This window comes from Papilio xuthus, unplaced genomic scaffold (assembly GCF_000836235.2).
Source record: "Papilio xuthus unplaced genomic scaffold, Pxut_1.1 DF824655.1, whole genome shotgun sequence".
Classification (NCBI taxonomy): Eukaryota; Metazoa; Arthropoda; class Insecta; order Lepidoptera; family Papilionidae; genus Papilio; species Papilio xuthus.
The window spans coordinates 4442811-4458795 of NW_013533994.1; the positions used below are offsets into that span (position 1 = coordinate 4442811).

Sequence of the window (15985 nt, forward strand, 5' to 3'; positions counted from 1 at the left end):
TTCGTATTTTTGGTTATAGAAATTGAATTTAAAATGAGTACGTAAAACTATGTTATTATTAAAATGTAAATATGTTTATTTTGCATTTAATGAAATATTATTTTTAATATAAATACGTTCAAATTAAAGAATTTTTGGTTTTAATTTACTTTGTCATTTACTTAGTCTTTAGTAAGCGCGGCTTTTACTCATGACTAATAAATTATCGCGGAGTCCGATAAAATCGGAAAGTCGCGACTCCCCGATTGCAATCCCTTCACAATTTTCTTTAATTATACAAATTACATTGTGAAAGAGCGCGTATCAGCGCCATCTCTCGCTCAGCGCTAGCAATTTTCGTGATCGCGATTGCGGATCGACGATTAAATGCGAATTTATTAAAAAAAATAAAATAAATAGTCGGCGGTGTCGCCCGATCGGTTTTTGCCTGTTGCAAAAAACTTTTATGTCGGCTTGATAACACAGCGCGACAACTTTACGCGATTTATTCATGAATTCAATTCCGTTCTTTTGGTGTATCGAAACCATCGGTTATTGTCGTCCTTTCACGGATTTTGTAATCTTTTTTATAATGATCAATTTAAAAGAGCTTTCCATTTAAATAAGAAACATGATAAAATTATTGCTTAGTACATCTAAAGTGCAATAATTTAAAACGATAAATTAAAAAAATAATCGCATATTATGACTTATTACTTATTTTGTGACCATAAATTCAAAATTAATTGTTATAACTTTTTACATTTTTATCCTAACGTTTGCAATATCCTTACAAATATAAAAGTCATAATAAAATGTCAAACTACAAAATATTCCAATAAGAAACAAACATTAACCGTACCAAAAGAAAATAAATACAGAACTTATTCAAAACTTCTTTTTCTTAAAAATACACGCACCTAAAATGGCTCGCTCATCTTAAAGGCCAGTCGTGCGGTAATTAAATACATCAAAACACAGTAAGCTGGCAACACTATCGTTAATTGACAGTTGACAGCAATAACTATTTGTCGGAACAACGTTGTAGCTTGTAAGGTGCATAGTATAATATTGTAGCTCGATCCATCAAAGGCTCGTTAACACGTGAATATGGCCGCATGCCGACGCCTGACTTTTTTCTTCTGCCACCAAACCAGTTACCTAGTGTTGAGACGTTTTTGTGCCTGTAACTGACTCGAGATGAGGAAGGGATCAGGGTTGGCACATTTTTTCAAGGTTAATCGACAAAAAGTTTTGTTGGCTTTTTATTTGTATTTTTTTAATCTATTTTATATAACATAGCTGAAATACGAAATAAAAAAAAGTGATTTAGTAATTTAGAGATGCAGATTGAAGAGTATGATTTAATTGTTTTATGTTTAAAGTACGTAATGAAGTATTTTTTAAAAAATAAGAAAGAAGAAGAAGAAATGACATGTTTATTTTTCACTGAACATAATAAATATTCCAGTAAAATATGATTTCGGCACTAATTTGGAGTAGACTCAAGTGACTTGGTGGGGAGGTATATAAACTGACCAACAAAACAGATTTAAATAATACTGTAAAATAATAAAAACTATCGATAAAATCATTTAATAACCTGGCAACCCTGTCCGGCAGTAATCAGTTCGGGAGCAGGCGATGTTCGACATGATGTTACCGCGGCGAGCGTCGAGCGGCGAGCGGTGAGCGACTCACCGGTGAATCGAGTTAATTATTTTCGTGTTGTAGGCGCGCTAGAGATCCTATCCTTTATCGACATCGCGCTCTAACAAAAACGAGATGGATCATTTTGACGCGGAGGCCGCATTGTAATCGTATACGCGTGTTGCTTTCCAATCGTTTTTTAATAATACGTATTTGTTTTACTAATATGGTAACATCGTTTATGGTGTTGACGCTTTAAAAATTACAATTTAACTTTTTATTGGTTATCGTTCCTTTTAAAGTAGGTGTCCTATCTTGCACTGCACGTATTCATGAGATATACACCTTTTTGTAAATAAAATGGAAAGATAAATACAAATAATAAATAACATTAAAATAAGCTGTAAAACATTCTTTATTTTAATTAGTAACAGATATTTTCACAATCAATAAGCCCACTAAAACGTGTAACCGAAAATAAGTAAATCAATTAATCAAGTCATTTTACCGTTACAGTTTTTTTTTTTAATATAATTAATTAAGCAATTTTTTAATACTCTGGCAATACTTACATCAAAAAAATTTTTATGTAACAATTGCCGATAGGAATTACCCGGCGATAAAGTTAATATTTGATTGAGGTGTATTTCGCTATTCGCGTATTACACTACAAATATGTTATGCTACCTTAAAGAATTACGGCTTAGAATTTTCCAGAATTCATGTTTAATACACAAGGGTTCTATGAAGTGGAATGTGTTTTTTTAAAGTGTCGCTGTTGCGTTGTGTTGTCGAGGGGTTGAGTCGCGAGCGCGGCGACGCGGCGTATCGTCGCGTTTTGCATAGATTTAAAAAGTCGATAGCAATGCAAATGTTGAGACCGCAGTGTTTACTCCGTTCTGAGTTACGGCGTACCTCAGTAATAGACCCCCGAGCCTATCACACTTCGACTTTTCAAATGACCCGACGTTTTTTAACAGGTCTGCGTGTTTCCTGAATTAATCGCTTCGACGTACGTTTGATATACAACAACTATCTAGAGCCACAACAAGGGTAAGTTTATTTAGAGATGGATTGCGTCAAAGGTGGCACGATTAAAAAGGGACTGACGACTGAAATTAGGAACGATTGATCAAGCTGGAAGACTCCAACCTGGTGCACCGACCCCCACATAGAATGGAATAAACACGTGGAGATTATGACGATATTTAGATCAGCCACTGTTAGATATATAGTTGGAAAGTATTTTAAAGAGCTCATCAATAAAATGGCCTCAGAAATTTAATAAATAACATTATAATTATATAAGTTATACGACACGTATAAAGATGGCACACTGCGATGACGTACCGCAACCCTATACTAGATCGAATTTTAATATGTCGATTGCGAACTGCACGATAGCGCGCCTCTTTGATTCCTTCGCCGCTCGAATTTCGAATTTGGAATGCATAATTTGATTTGCGGAATTCGCGGGCATTCCGTGAAACCGATACAACAGATAGCCGCCTTCCGTAAGCGATCAGAGATACAGAGAAAAATTATTATTTACGATTTATTGCCGTCATAAATGTGCAATTTATTACATTATGTCCCTTGACTTTTAATCGACATAATACTTCGAAGAACGAGTTAAAAGCGATAGATTAAGGAAAACTACTTCGGTTAGCTATCATAATTTATCTTACTAAAATTATATAAGTTGACTTAATATTAATAGGATAGATGAATAGAATCATACTCGAACTATAAAACGGCTAACGGATCAGGGTGAAATTTAGCACTGAGATAGATTACTGTCTGAAATAGCGCAAAGGCTAAATTTTGTTAATTCCGTACGACCGAATTCACGGGCAAGAGCTAACTTTCAGGGCTTACAAATGTAACAATAACAAAAACACACAAATTGGTCGGGGCAATGAACTTGTCGAACATTTAGTGAATTCTTCATTCATAGAGAGAAAAAATGAGTGAACCTGATATCCTTTATCATTTTGAAAACGAAGAAATGTAGTTATTAATATGATTGTAACATTATAACTAGGGCAGTAGTAATACAAAAATAATGACATCATTGCGGTGGGCACACACCACGACAGTAGAGGGCGCGGCAGTGATTTGCATACGTCCCGTACGCTATGACTCGCACAAAAAATATATTTTACACTATTCAAGGCGACCCAGTTTTTATAATAACTACATATAAAAACTAACCTTGTATTTCAAATAATTAAATGTAACTATACAATTACATGTTGTATTGTCTCAATAAAAATTAAATTGGTTGTCACAAAAATATAAAATCCTTTGCCTCACTAAAATTAATAATTTCTTAGTAAGTTAAGAAATTACTGTGGCTGTACAAGCAAAGAACATTAGTTCGCAATTCTGATAAAGGAATACTTTAAAAAATATCCAAAAACTCAACATATTAGTATTTGCAATTTGCATTGATTGTTTCATTTTAATTATTAAACAAGTGTGGCAGTTAAAGAATTAATTTACCGGTAAATTTCTCTATGGTAGCATGTTGGCTGTTTTTCCCACATCTTGACACAAATTACATGTGGTAACACTTCATGAATATTAACTCTACTTCAACATCAATCATATGAGAAGGTACGAGATTGTGTAGTGCGATTGCAACCACTCGTTTGTTAAAGAAAGGGGTTGCGTTACTTTTTAAATGACGACGCGGAAACTAGGTTATGTTGGACACAGAAATAAAACAATCGATGCTTATTTAATAACTGTATGGAGTACATTTTTACTATTGAACGCATAGCAACATTTTTATTCAGCTGACTGGTGGACACAAGTCAAACTAAATTTCAATGGCTCATTAGCGCCCCCCTGTCAAGTGTTACAAAATCCTTCTTCAAAGAAAAAAACATGAAAATGACAAGGAGGCGCTAGTGAGCAGTTATAATTTAATTTGACGTATGTCCAACAGTCATACTTCATAGTCAACTTGTTTTGTGTGTTTTCTATGCCTAAGTAGACTTAACATATTTTCAACGTCTCTTTTACGGGGCCGGGATTAGTTCATCGGACTAAACTCTTAGAAACTACATAAAAGCTTGACAAATAACGCCAGGCGAACAATCAGAAAATACAAGTTTTTATAAATATTATTTACTAGTGTATAAATTAAATATCTATACGTGCAGGACCTTAAAAGCTAAGTTGCATAAATCACAACTGATATGAAACATTCCATTTGTACAAATACGCGATGCCATAAACAATAAAGTGTATTTTTTTAATAAAGATGGCGGATAAGGCAGCTGCCTGTGTTGCCAGCCTCGTCCGTTATCGCCGTTGCAGAGACATCAAGATTTATTCCTTAGGACAGGACGTGGCCTGTACAAGGAAATGTTTATCTAGCTCCCCGGTCCTCGCCACTCGATGTTTTTGTTGAGTGCCACGTCCATGCTTGTGTTGGCTGCAACTCACTAGTTTTTACATGCCGGAACACTTAATGAATTTCGTTCAGTGAAGATATCGTTGAGTCGCACTGTTGCGGTAATTGTATCTAGTTTTACGTACATTGGATAAATTTTTTATTTAATTGTTGCTCAAAGAATAACCCATATCAGAATGATAGTCAAAGTGGTACAGGACAAGTAATAGAATAGTTTACTAGTCGATTTTACCAGATGTTTATCTATTTTCTTTAATACTTCTTGCTGTAAAAAATAACATAATAGGTATATTAAATGGATAAATATGCAACAATGTACGCAAAACATTTTGCTAGTGTTGTGGTCAGAGAGAGGCTGTGCAATCGAACCTGCGATATGTTAATGCACGTCCGATCGTGACACACGACGTGCGTCCGTCGCGGGCACAACGCGGACACGACGCCGATTGCAGCAAGATACCTGTCGCGAGGTTTTTGCGATGTCTACATATCTGGCTAGACCTTTCGCTGATACTATTATTGCAGACAGTTAACAATTAACATTTTAGTTTTCTTAATTAAAATCCAAGTAAATCATAATCTAGAGCGGTTAAAAAAACAATGATAAACTAAACAATAATAAATCTAGTCTCGGAATGATTATAATACACAACAAGGATCGGAATACCATAGTAATTGTTCGAATATATGTTCACGTGCTCCTATTAAACACCTAGCGATATTATCGTGCAACTCGACGGCCATATGATAGATGAACGCAACTTCCTTACACAACGCATTCAAATAAATCAAGATGGCCGCCACGATAATCTATGTCTTCTTTGTCACTCAACCCTTTGTGGGGTTTTTTTCAGATTTTTTCTCTGGCAACACTATACTAATGGCGCGCGTAACATTCGTATTGACGTTAAGTCGACAGCGCATAGATATTCTTTTGTCTTTACCGATACGACATCGAATGTTTGAGTGGGCCCTTAAGACGTTTTTGTTTTTTTACACACCCATGAATGCATATTTGATTTTAATATGTTGATAATGTTTAACCGAGTGTTAAAATTTCTCACATGCTCAGAAACAAGGAACAATTTTTTCTTATTAACAAATTAATTAGTACAGTTGGCGGACGAGACGAATTTAAAAAACTGTCGATTTAAAATGTCTATGTTTAGTGATCCAAATTAGTGTAATAATCAAATCGCTCATTTAAAATATGAAAATAAAATAATTCAATTGTATTTCCTTGAAGCACAAGAACTCGTATGCAAATTACAAGCTGTATCTATTTATCTATAACTGATATTTGATATGGTGAGCAGGTAATCTGTCTTTAGTTATTTATAATTTGATACTTATCATTTACTTATCGCGCTTTGTATATATGTATATATGTAATCTAAGTGTAGGAGTGGTATGGAGCATAGGCGATCGGTCAGCTGCGTCACAGATTAATATCGATTCGATAGTGACGGCTCAAATGCACGACTATTTTAATTGGGTCCCGATCATCCATCTGATAAATGTAAGGACAAGATGGCGGACATGTTTTCTTTTTCTGTAGGCACGTGTTCAACGATTGCCGATTGTTTATTTCTTAAATGATTTGCTTGATGCATAACTATAAATCATGTTCATAATTCTAATAGATACGTACCAAACGTGTTCGTTGCATTGTATCTATTAATTAGTCTTGGTTAGTCAATATTGCACACAAAAGTGTATCAGTGGCGGAACCAGGAGTTTATCCTAAGTTTGATTTAAGGCCGGAGAATTTAATATTGTCTCGCCACTTGTCACAGTATTCTGTAACTTTACAAAAGCTCCTTTGATCGCAAAGAGTTCATAATCATATATCGCGCTTTCTAGTTTCTAGTCGCAGTAATGCGGGCCATGAAGCTTTAAAACAAAACAATACCGCGAGTTGCGTGCCTCTCGCCCTCATGCCGCGCCCATTGCGCCCGCCGTTATTTGACATGTTTATAAAGACAAAAGTACCCAGATGAATATCATTTAACGAATCGACGTTCAGTTTCGCGAGCATTGCTTAAACGACACCGAGTCACGCCATCTATCTGATTCAATATTCAACCTTTCCTAACGATCACAAGTTATGACTTATTTAGCGAAAACGGGAGCTCGAACGCAGCTAACGAACCGATAAACTCGCGTTTGGTATGACGCCAACGTTAAAGCGCCAGATAGAACGCATTAGCCGGACCAATCACACGTCGCCTTTGAATCGTAACGACCAATCAGACGGTTCAGCGACTAGGATAGCGTGACCCGAACGCAATCCGATTTAAGTCGTATTCGTTACCGCGAGATGGCGGTCGCCGCGTGCGCCAATCGCCGCGTCCATCTCGCTGTCGTGCCCATATAATGATCTTCACAGGGGCAAGAGAATGAAGTTGAGCCTCTCATTAATTGGCGTTTTGAGCTGAGATCGCTGCGCGAAAGATAGGTTAATTCCTTGCTCGGTCGAGATCGTTGTCGCTCAAAAAGGAAGGTGAGCGAGCGTTTTCTGGAAATCAGATCCAATTACAAGAGGGCCCGTTAAGTTTTTGTTCTGTTTGGCCGCAGGGCGAAGGCGTGCTCACGCCCGCGATATTGATTGACCAGCATCGTTACTGCCGGCACGCGCGATGGATCATTCCCAAAATATTTGCGAAATCGCTCAATGTTTACATTTCATGAATTTCCGAAAGGCCCGATCTCCCCACCCACGCCGCAACATTTACATACCGCGAGCACGTCTCAATTAGGAGCGCTAATGTATGCCTCGACTGCGCGAGCCTCGATCTGACTGACGTCGATAGATAACAAGAGAAACGTGACGAGTGACGACTATCGCGAGCCAGCCGCTGCCAACCTAGCATCACTTGGCTATTAACGAAGCTAATAGGAACAGATATTGCCTACTCTTTTTGTTCCAGTACTCAGGATTCCATTTGCGTCTTCGCACGATATCTTTAAGTTATTCCATATTTTAAGATATTGTTATTTATTTACAGGTGAAGACGAGGAATGGGGAAACGAGAGCGAGGCGATGCCTGGGGAACCTCGTACGCCGAGTTCAGGAGAGGAGAAGGCGGCCTCCAGCGGAGGAGCATCACCCGCCTCGGGGAGCTCGCCCGCAGCCTCCCCGCCGCGACTCCGACTCAACGCCAGTCTCGCAACGGACCCCGCGCTCGCGCCACAAGCGACGCCGCTCAAGCGGGAGCCGCCCTCCCCCTCGCCTCCGCCAGCGCCAAATTTACAAGCGAGAGACTACCTTGCATTGACAGCGGCCGCTTTTCCCGCCATTATGCCTGCAACGACTCCCCCCGTATATATGTGCAAACCTTGCGGTATTCGCTATTCTTCGCTAAGTACTCTCCAAGCACATCAGGAGCATTATTGTTCAAATAGACGAGGTAAACCGGGTGATGGTTCTGAGACTCCGGCCGACGCCGCAGCAGACGAATCTAGTAGCGAAGCCAAAACGCCACGGCCCCCAGGGAAACAATATGCTTGTACCTACTGTTCATACAGTGCTGATAAAAAAGTAAGCTTAAATAGACATATGCGAATGCATTCATCTTCACCTGTAAGTAGTGGCACCCCAGTGCCCCCACCGGCTGCCAACGGTGAAGCCGCCGAAGGGCCACCAGCACTCGACCGCTACTGTGCCGACTGTGATATTCGCTTCACTTCTATTAAAACGTATCGGGCACACAAAGCCAACTATTGCAGCACCAGACAAGTGGTCAAACAAGTTTTAGCTGCAGCGAGGGGAGGTTCGGCCACATCGGGATCGGCGCCGCCGTCTCCGGGAGCCACGCCGCCTGCACAAAACCAATATGCACTTGCGCTACCGACGAATCCTATTCTCATTGTGCCGTACTCACTTCTGAGAAGCGCAAGTACGCTACCGGGAGCAACTCTACCAGATCCAGATACACCATGTTTTCTGTTACCAAACGGAACTTTTCAACCGCTAAGTCGAGCTTTACCAAATATGAACGCTGACGGGAAGGACTCAGAGGTGTTGAAATCCGCTAACCGACCGCGTGAACCCCCTCGAGACGGTGCTACGCCACTTGATCTCAGTGTAAGACGTTCCCCTGAATCCGTCGCTACGGATGAACAGGAGAAAGAAAATAGAATACGGTCTACTACACCGGAACAAATTGTATGTGCTCCATCTTTGCCAGGATCTCCGGGAACACCGTCTCCATCGAGGCGATCTTCTTCACCTAGCGGGGAAAGCTCACCAAAAAGAAGGCGTCGCAATTCTAGAGGCCCGACTCCGAAACCTCCGAGCGTAGCATCTCCACCAGAAGAGAAGTTTAATTCTATAGTTCCACCGGCAATTCTCCCACCATCTCTAGCGCTACGTCTTGCTTCGGATCTTCCTGGATCGCCCGCATCTCCTCAAGTGTTAATCAAACAGGGCGTTTCGAAGTGTCAAGAATGCAACATAGTCTTTTGCAAATATGAAAATTATCGAATTCACAAAAGATACTATTGTTCCGCGGGTGGTGGCGAGGAGCGCGCGAGTCCCGCTCCGCCGGAGCCCGGCCCTCCTATTCAGTATCGTCAGCTGATTTGCCTAGCTTGCGGTATCCATTTCAGTTCTTTGGATAACTTGACGACGCATCAATCATATTATTGCACAAAAAGGGAGACCCGATCGCCTCGGGGCGCACCGGAAGTGACCCGGCCGAGCTCGGGACCCGAAGGCGGATGGAAGTGCCCCTGCTGCGAGGTGGTGTCGCCCACGGCGGTGGCGGCGCAGCGGCACATGGAGGCTCACGCAGGGGTCAAGGCGTTTCGCTGCACCATCTGCCGGTACCGCGGCAACACGCTGCGGGGAATGCGCACACACATACGAATGCATTTCCGTGAGAAGCCGTCTGATCTACAGGTGGGTTATTTAGCAAATTTCGTAAATTACAGTTATCTTGTTGTTAACATTTTGTAATTGATGTTGTCTAACAAGGTTCTTAACACGATACTACTACTACCACTACTAAATTTGTACATTTATGGTTTCAAATATAATACAACAAAAAAAATAGTAACTTTATGTAACAATTTCCTTATCTATTTTCCAGGAGGAAAGCTTCATATCTTGCGTACTAGAAGAGGAAAGCCGCGAGACGACGTCGCCGAGCGGCCCTGCGGCGGGTGTCGCGGCGGGCGGGCCGGGGAGCGGGGAGCGCGTGCATCGCTGTGGCAGCTGCGCGTACACCTCCACGTACCGCGGCAACGTGGTGCGACACGCGCGACTCGTGCACGCTACAGAGGAGCCCGAGCCCGAGGAACATGCCACGCCGCTCCCCGTACTCGACATTAAAAAAGAACCCGAAACTGAAATAGAAGAAACTCCCAATCACTGCAAATCTTGCGATATATCATTTAAATACGTGAACACATTTAATGCTCACAAGCAGTTCTACTGCCCTGCCAAGTCGCGCAATCAAGACTCTCCCGCCAACAACAACGTGCCCGCACCACCCCCCGCGCGAGTCACTGACACACCCGTACTATAGACGTACAAAGTGTTGCCAGGTTTAGGATAGGATAGGAAAGAATAAAAATCCAATTGAGTTGATATGAATCAGCTTGGTCACGTCGTTGGAAATATAATATGTAATTATTTTATTCTAATATCCTAAATTAAAATGGATTCTGATAAGCTGTTCCATTTTATAATGATATTGGTAAAAGAAAATGCTAATTTTGCTTGTGTTTTTTAATAATCATTATAATATGTCAGTAAGAGTTATATCCTCTCATTTTAATTAATATATAATACATAATTAATGTGCAATAATATGAAATGATTAATAAAAATTAAATTTAAGAAAATTTACTGCATATCAAAGCCAAAATTGAAGTTTTGATAATTGAAATATCATGTAACATTTAAATTGAGTGAAATTGATGGATGAATTTGTGTGAATGGACGAAAAAAAATCTCGGCCACTGTACATAAACGGCCACAATAAGATTTTGTTGTTAAACTTGTTATGTAAATGATTTAACTAAACCTCTTATTCCTTTGTGTTAGTATACGTTTTAATACCAAACTGTAAATACTTGTAAAGATATTATCGCGTCGTAATTAAATTTTATTACCATTTGTTCTAAGTAATTGTTCTTTCTTTGTTGTTAATTTTGTTTAATATTAAAAATTAGTGTTAGGATAAATTTTATCTACTCGTCAGTAAGTTATGGATTGCACGTGGAAGTTTTCATTTACCTAATAGTGGTTAAACAATAGTATAATGTGTAACTCACCGTTGCAACCGGTTGAACTGAAAACACAGTTTTCTCAATTACTTTCAACAAGGATCTGTAAACAATCTTTAAAAAAGCAATAAAAAAGCGGGCGTTTCTCAAAACTTTTTATCTATCTGATACTGATTTAAATATTTCCTAATAAATCTTTAAGGTGTTGCTACAGCAAAATATTCTACTGTCAAAATATTTAGAAAATAATCGTTTAACATGATATCGCTTATGAGTTATATTCAAATACAATTGTCGTTGTTAAATAATATTAACCAATTGAATTTATCGCATAGCAATATAATTATTCTCCGCGTTTCTAGATTATAAAGAATACCATGTTTTGTCAATGCCAAAGCATCGCTAGAGTAATTGTAATTTGCATTTATAGGTATCTCACTAATTATAATTATAGCAATAAGTGAATACAAGACTTATTCCGTAGTTATACATGTAAATTTCGTGTATTCAATTGTGTTTGTCTGTTCGTTAAATTTTTTGGAATAAGTCTCGAATTTTCAAGTCGCAAAATAAGGGTACAAAGTGAAGTTTATTATTAATCTTCCAATTGTGACGTTAATCACGCTGTACAATCGATGGTAAAAGTGTTTCGACAATTAACTCCTTTGCAATCTCAAAACATGAAAGTTTAAAGTCTTAATTTATTGTTTTATTTGCGAAGACACTTTTCTCTGCGAATGTACACGTCTTTCTAGACGTAATCCATCATGACATTAATGTTATATGTATCGCCTTATGTTTCCACTGCCAGTCAGATGTACAAAATGTGTTGTTATCTCTGTCATTCTCTTTAGGAAAAAAGAGGTAACAATACATTCTTTGTACGGTTTTTACCGCCAGTGGAAATATAGGGTGATGTTCAGCGCGAAGCATAGCATCTGATGTGACGTGCCATATCGCTGTGTTAAATTTAATATAGTTTTATTTAAACGTCAAGACTCGAATATAATTGTGGCATATTGTGTCCGTTATTATCGCTGATTAACAGCTTTTTGGCAAACTGCAAAAGATTCTAAGGGTGAATATCGAATATGAAGCTAAAAATTGTCAATACAAAAAGCTTTTGCGTTTTAGTTTTTAAAATAGTCAAATTTTTCATAAAATTAAGGCAAAATTGTACGATTCAACGATATGTGTATTCAATCAACGTTACTTGTGTATTCAAAACTGTACTATTAAGAAATTATTGTTAATTATATTCACCCTTACGTTCTTCTGCACGTAACATTCATATGTTTTATCTGTGAAAGTACATTCACATAGAAATATCCTATAGATGTCCGGAGCACAAAATGAGACGGCAAAAATGGTTCCAGAGACCTTTACTGGCTCTAATTTTCGTCACATAGACAAATGACATTATGAAAATCTGCTCTCGGTGAAACGTCAAACTGGTATGAAATTCATTTATAGGTTATAAATCTATGTACATTGATCAGAAAAACTGATAGCATGTTGAGTGAAGTGATAGTAACATGTAAACTGATGTAGACGTACATTGATATTGTAAAATACGCCAGACAATAAATTATTTATCACATATTGACTTCATTGTGTCATTATTTCCATTATTGCCTATTTAGATTAATCCCATATCAACAATTACAGCCAACTACTGTAGTTGTGAAAATCAAAGAAAAAAAATACTTATTTAAACATCCAAAGAGCATGTATGCGTTAATGTATAAATGTAGGCGATAGAGGAATGCTAGGAGCGCGCCAAAAGGATGTCTGTAATCCTAGCCTTTTTTCCAAGTGAGGAAAATGCATATGCATCACCACCCTTAAAGGGCCAAGAGCAGAGTTGGACTCGCAACGACCCAAATCGTCAGTGTTCCGCATGTTGGTGGGGCCACGAGAACGCTTGCACACACATCCGCGAACTCACCTGCGCCTACCGCCGAGGCAACACTGTTCCTTCAATAAAACAAAACAAAACAAAGTTCAACTTTTAATACATTTATTAAAATGTTTTATTTAACTTGCCGAGTATTTTCTGATATTCTTTACAATACAAATAAAAAGTATCTTTTGATGATATATTTTTAAGTGATAGTTGTGACATCCTGTATAATATATATTTTATAAACTAATGTACTAGTAAAAGTATGATTATAGTACATAAAATATTGCCAATACAAAAAATATTAAATGTAACAAAACAATTTCAATCAGGACTGTACTCGTCTGACGAATCATCACCGTACTGTTCTTTGAACTGTTCCGAATCTTGTTCTTGTCCATAGTAGAAACCATCATCACTATCCTCTTTGTAACCCTCAATTGATTCTTCATCCAGGTCCTTTATCCTACTGCAATGTATAAGACTTCTGTTATCTGGTAGACCGTTCTCCTCGGTCATGACACGAGCTTTATATTTGGCATATGCTGATCCGAAACGCTTCACATCTTCATTGAAAAAATCTGGTGGATCTTCATATATTTTATCCTCACCTGTATCACTTGAAAGATCATCCTCTGGAAAGAACATTTATGCATACAAACTTTATGTAGTACAAGTACAAAATAAAATTTTAGGAAATTGACGACGAAAAAAAATTTTAGTGAAATGGTATCTGCAAGAATGGTATAACAGATCTTAATTAAATTTGCCATAATTAAAGAACATAGTACGGAAGAATACATAAACTACTTATTAATTGTTTTTAATTCCACATGGATGGAGTCGCAGGCAACAACTAGTTGTTTTAGAGTCTAAGATGCAAGCTAGTCTCAGAAAGTAGTAGCTACATACCTATATCACAATTTTCCATTGCCTTTATCATATCTTCTTCATTGATACTGCTCGCCTCCGAGTCTGGATAATCATTTCTCCAATTGTTCTCATCATTGGAGTCATCATCATCATCTGCCCCATCATCAGATGGTGCTTCACCATTCTCTCTGTATGAGTCGAAAACTAGAGCAGTTTCATAATTTTCAATACTGTAATAAGGGAAAAAAACAATTTTCATCCTTAATTAAATAAAAAGAGTAAAATAGCAGATTAACATATACTGTAGTGAAACTAGGATATACGAGAAGCTTCTATAAGCAAGATTCACTTTCTGGTCATTCAAGGCCTCCATAAGCAAGGAACTCGGGTAAGGGAGAAAATAATTACAGTCCCTTGGACTCTCACTTATCCCGGTTCCACTGTACTAAAGAATAATAAGAATATAAAGCAAATATGTTGAAGAAAATTATTTCCATAGAACATTGGATTACACAGAATCTTTTTTAGATTTAATTGTAAACCTTTACCAAGACACAAAAATATCATACTCAATCAAGTGGCAAATACACCTACCTATCTAGTGTTAGGAAGAATATCCGGCGCTGTGCCGGTGTACAGGCGCAACACTAGCCTTATTAAAATATCAACATTAATGTTGATATTTTGACCCTAACTAATCCATCTAACACTTGACTGGGTAACAAAATCAAGCCATTTGCTCTAAAGTAATCTAACTAATAATGTCTAAAACTAGTCTATTACCTGACTAAGTTATCCAACATAGAGACATCAAAATCTGGCTTTATGGAAGTGTATAGGTCATATGTATAACCAACATCTTTTTCTTTTTCACCTGTCTTAGCTAAATCTACCAAATGGAACAAATCTTCAGTGCTCCCCGTGTCCTCTTTGATGCCTCTAAGACAATTCACTACTTCATAACGATTCTCTGCTGACACATCTTTTCTCTCCTTCCGTATCTTTTGAATAATATCTGCCACATTTGATATTGATTTTTGTTTTACATCCTCTTTAGGTACCAAATCTTTTACAAGTATGTGCTCCTGTAAGATAATTGTAATTAAAATATTTTCTACATAAAATCATTGATGCACACAAATTACACAGACTTGCATAAATAATAAAGACAAGAAAATATTTCGAGAATAGTGTACAAAAAAAAGTTCACACGTCCTAGTTATTAGCTAGTTACAAGCAACATTGCGATTTTAATTTCATGTGGGTTTGTAATTTAATGAAATATATAATATACCTGATTATCAACTGTTCCTCTAAAAACAAATAAAGAGGGCGAAATCTCTTCACTGTCGGTTTTTACTCGTTTACATAGAAGTACTAAAGCGTCCTGGGGATTTTCCTCCAATCTTCTTTTAACACGTAAAACCGTAGAAGCAGACATGATCAAAATATATTTATCGTTTCTTTGGTCTTTCAATTTAACAAGTATTGAAATCGATTTCTGTTCAATAAAAACAACATGCCGCACCGCAAACGCAAACCACAAAATCAAAACCTATTGGACAGAGACAGCTGTCATTGTCACTGTCATTGTCGACAGAACGCGTTATGTTTTTCTATGTGGCAAGACAAAAAAGAAAATTCAAAAATTTATGTCTGGTTTAAATTATGCCAGTACAACAGCCCAAATCAGCGCTGACGTACTGACGCCGGTTAGTTTACAGAGTCCATGTCAGCCCAGCGCTATTATCCTACTGCGTTGGCATCATGTCAACTACGCCTTATGCTCTTGGTAAGACGGATAAAAAGTGTTGAAGCGCTCTTTGCTCTGTGATGAAAGACAGTTGAATTACCAATGTTGCTAGAATAAGGAGAATCCTCCAATTTGTGCAAATTTTCGCAATTCAGTAATAGTTGACTAG

At 37.9% G+C, this 15985-nt stretch overlaps 2 protein-coding genes across 4 annotated transcripts in view; one reads left to right on the forward strand and one right to left on the reverse strand.

Moving 5' to 3' along the window:
• ush (Zinc finger protein ush) overlaps positions 1-10717 on the forward strand; it is a 129745-nt gene extending 119028 nt beyond the window's left edge. For all 3 annotated transcript variants that reach the window (XM_013325809.1, XM_013325810.1, XM_013325808.1), the window contains 2 exons: positions 8062-9956; positions 10147-10717. In XM_013325809.1, coding sequence (XP_013181263.1) covers positions 8062-9956; positions 10147-10584 — 2333 coding nt within the window. In that variant the 3' untranslated portion in view covers positions 10585-10717. The remainder of the gene's footprint in view (positions 1-8061; positions 9957-10146) is intronic.
• Positions 10718-13334: 2617 nt separating this feature from the next.
• Positions 13335-15631, reverse strand: fs(2)ltoPP43 (female sterile (2) ltoPP43). Its single transcript, XM_013325596.1, has 4 exons — positions 15358-15631; positions 14847-15148; positions 14103-14293; positions 13335-13825 (listed from the first exon to the last, which is right to left on the reverse strand). Exons 1-4 carry the CDS (start codon positions 15502-15504, stop codon positions 13515-13517), a joined length of 951 nt encoding a protein of 316 aa, XP_013181050.1. The 5' UTR covers positions 15505-15631; the 3' UTR covers positions 13335-13514.
• Positions 15632-15985: the final 354 nt, after the last annotated feature.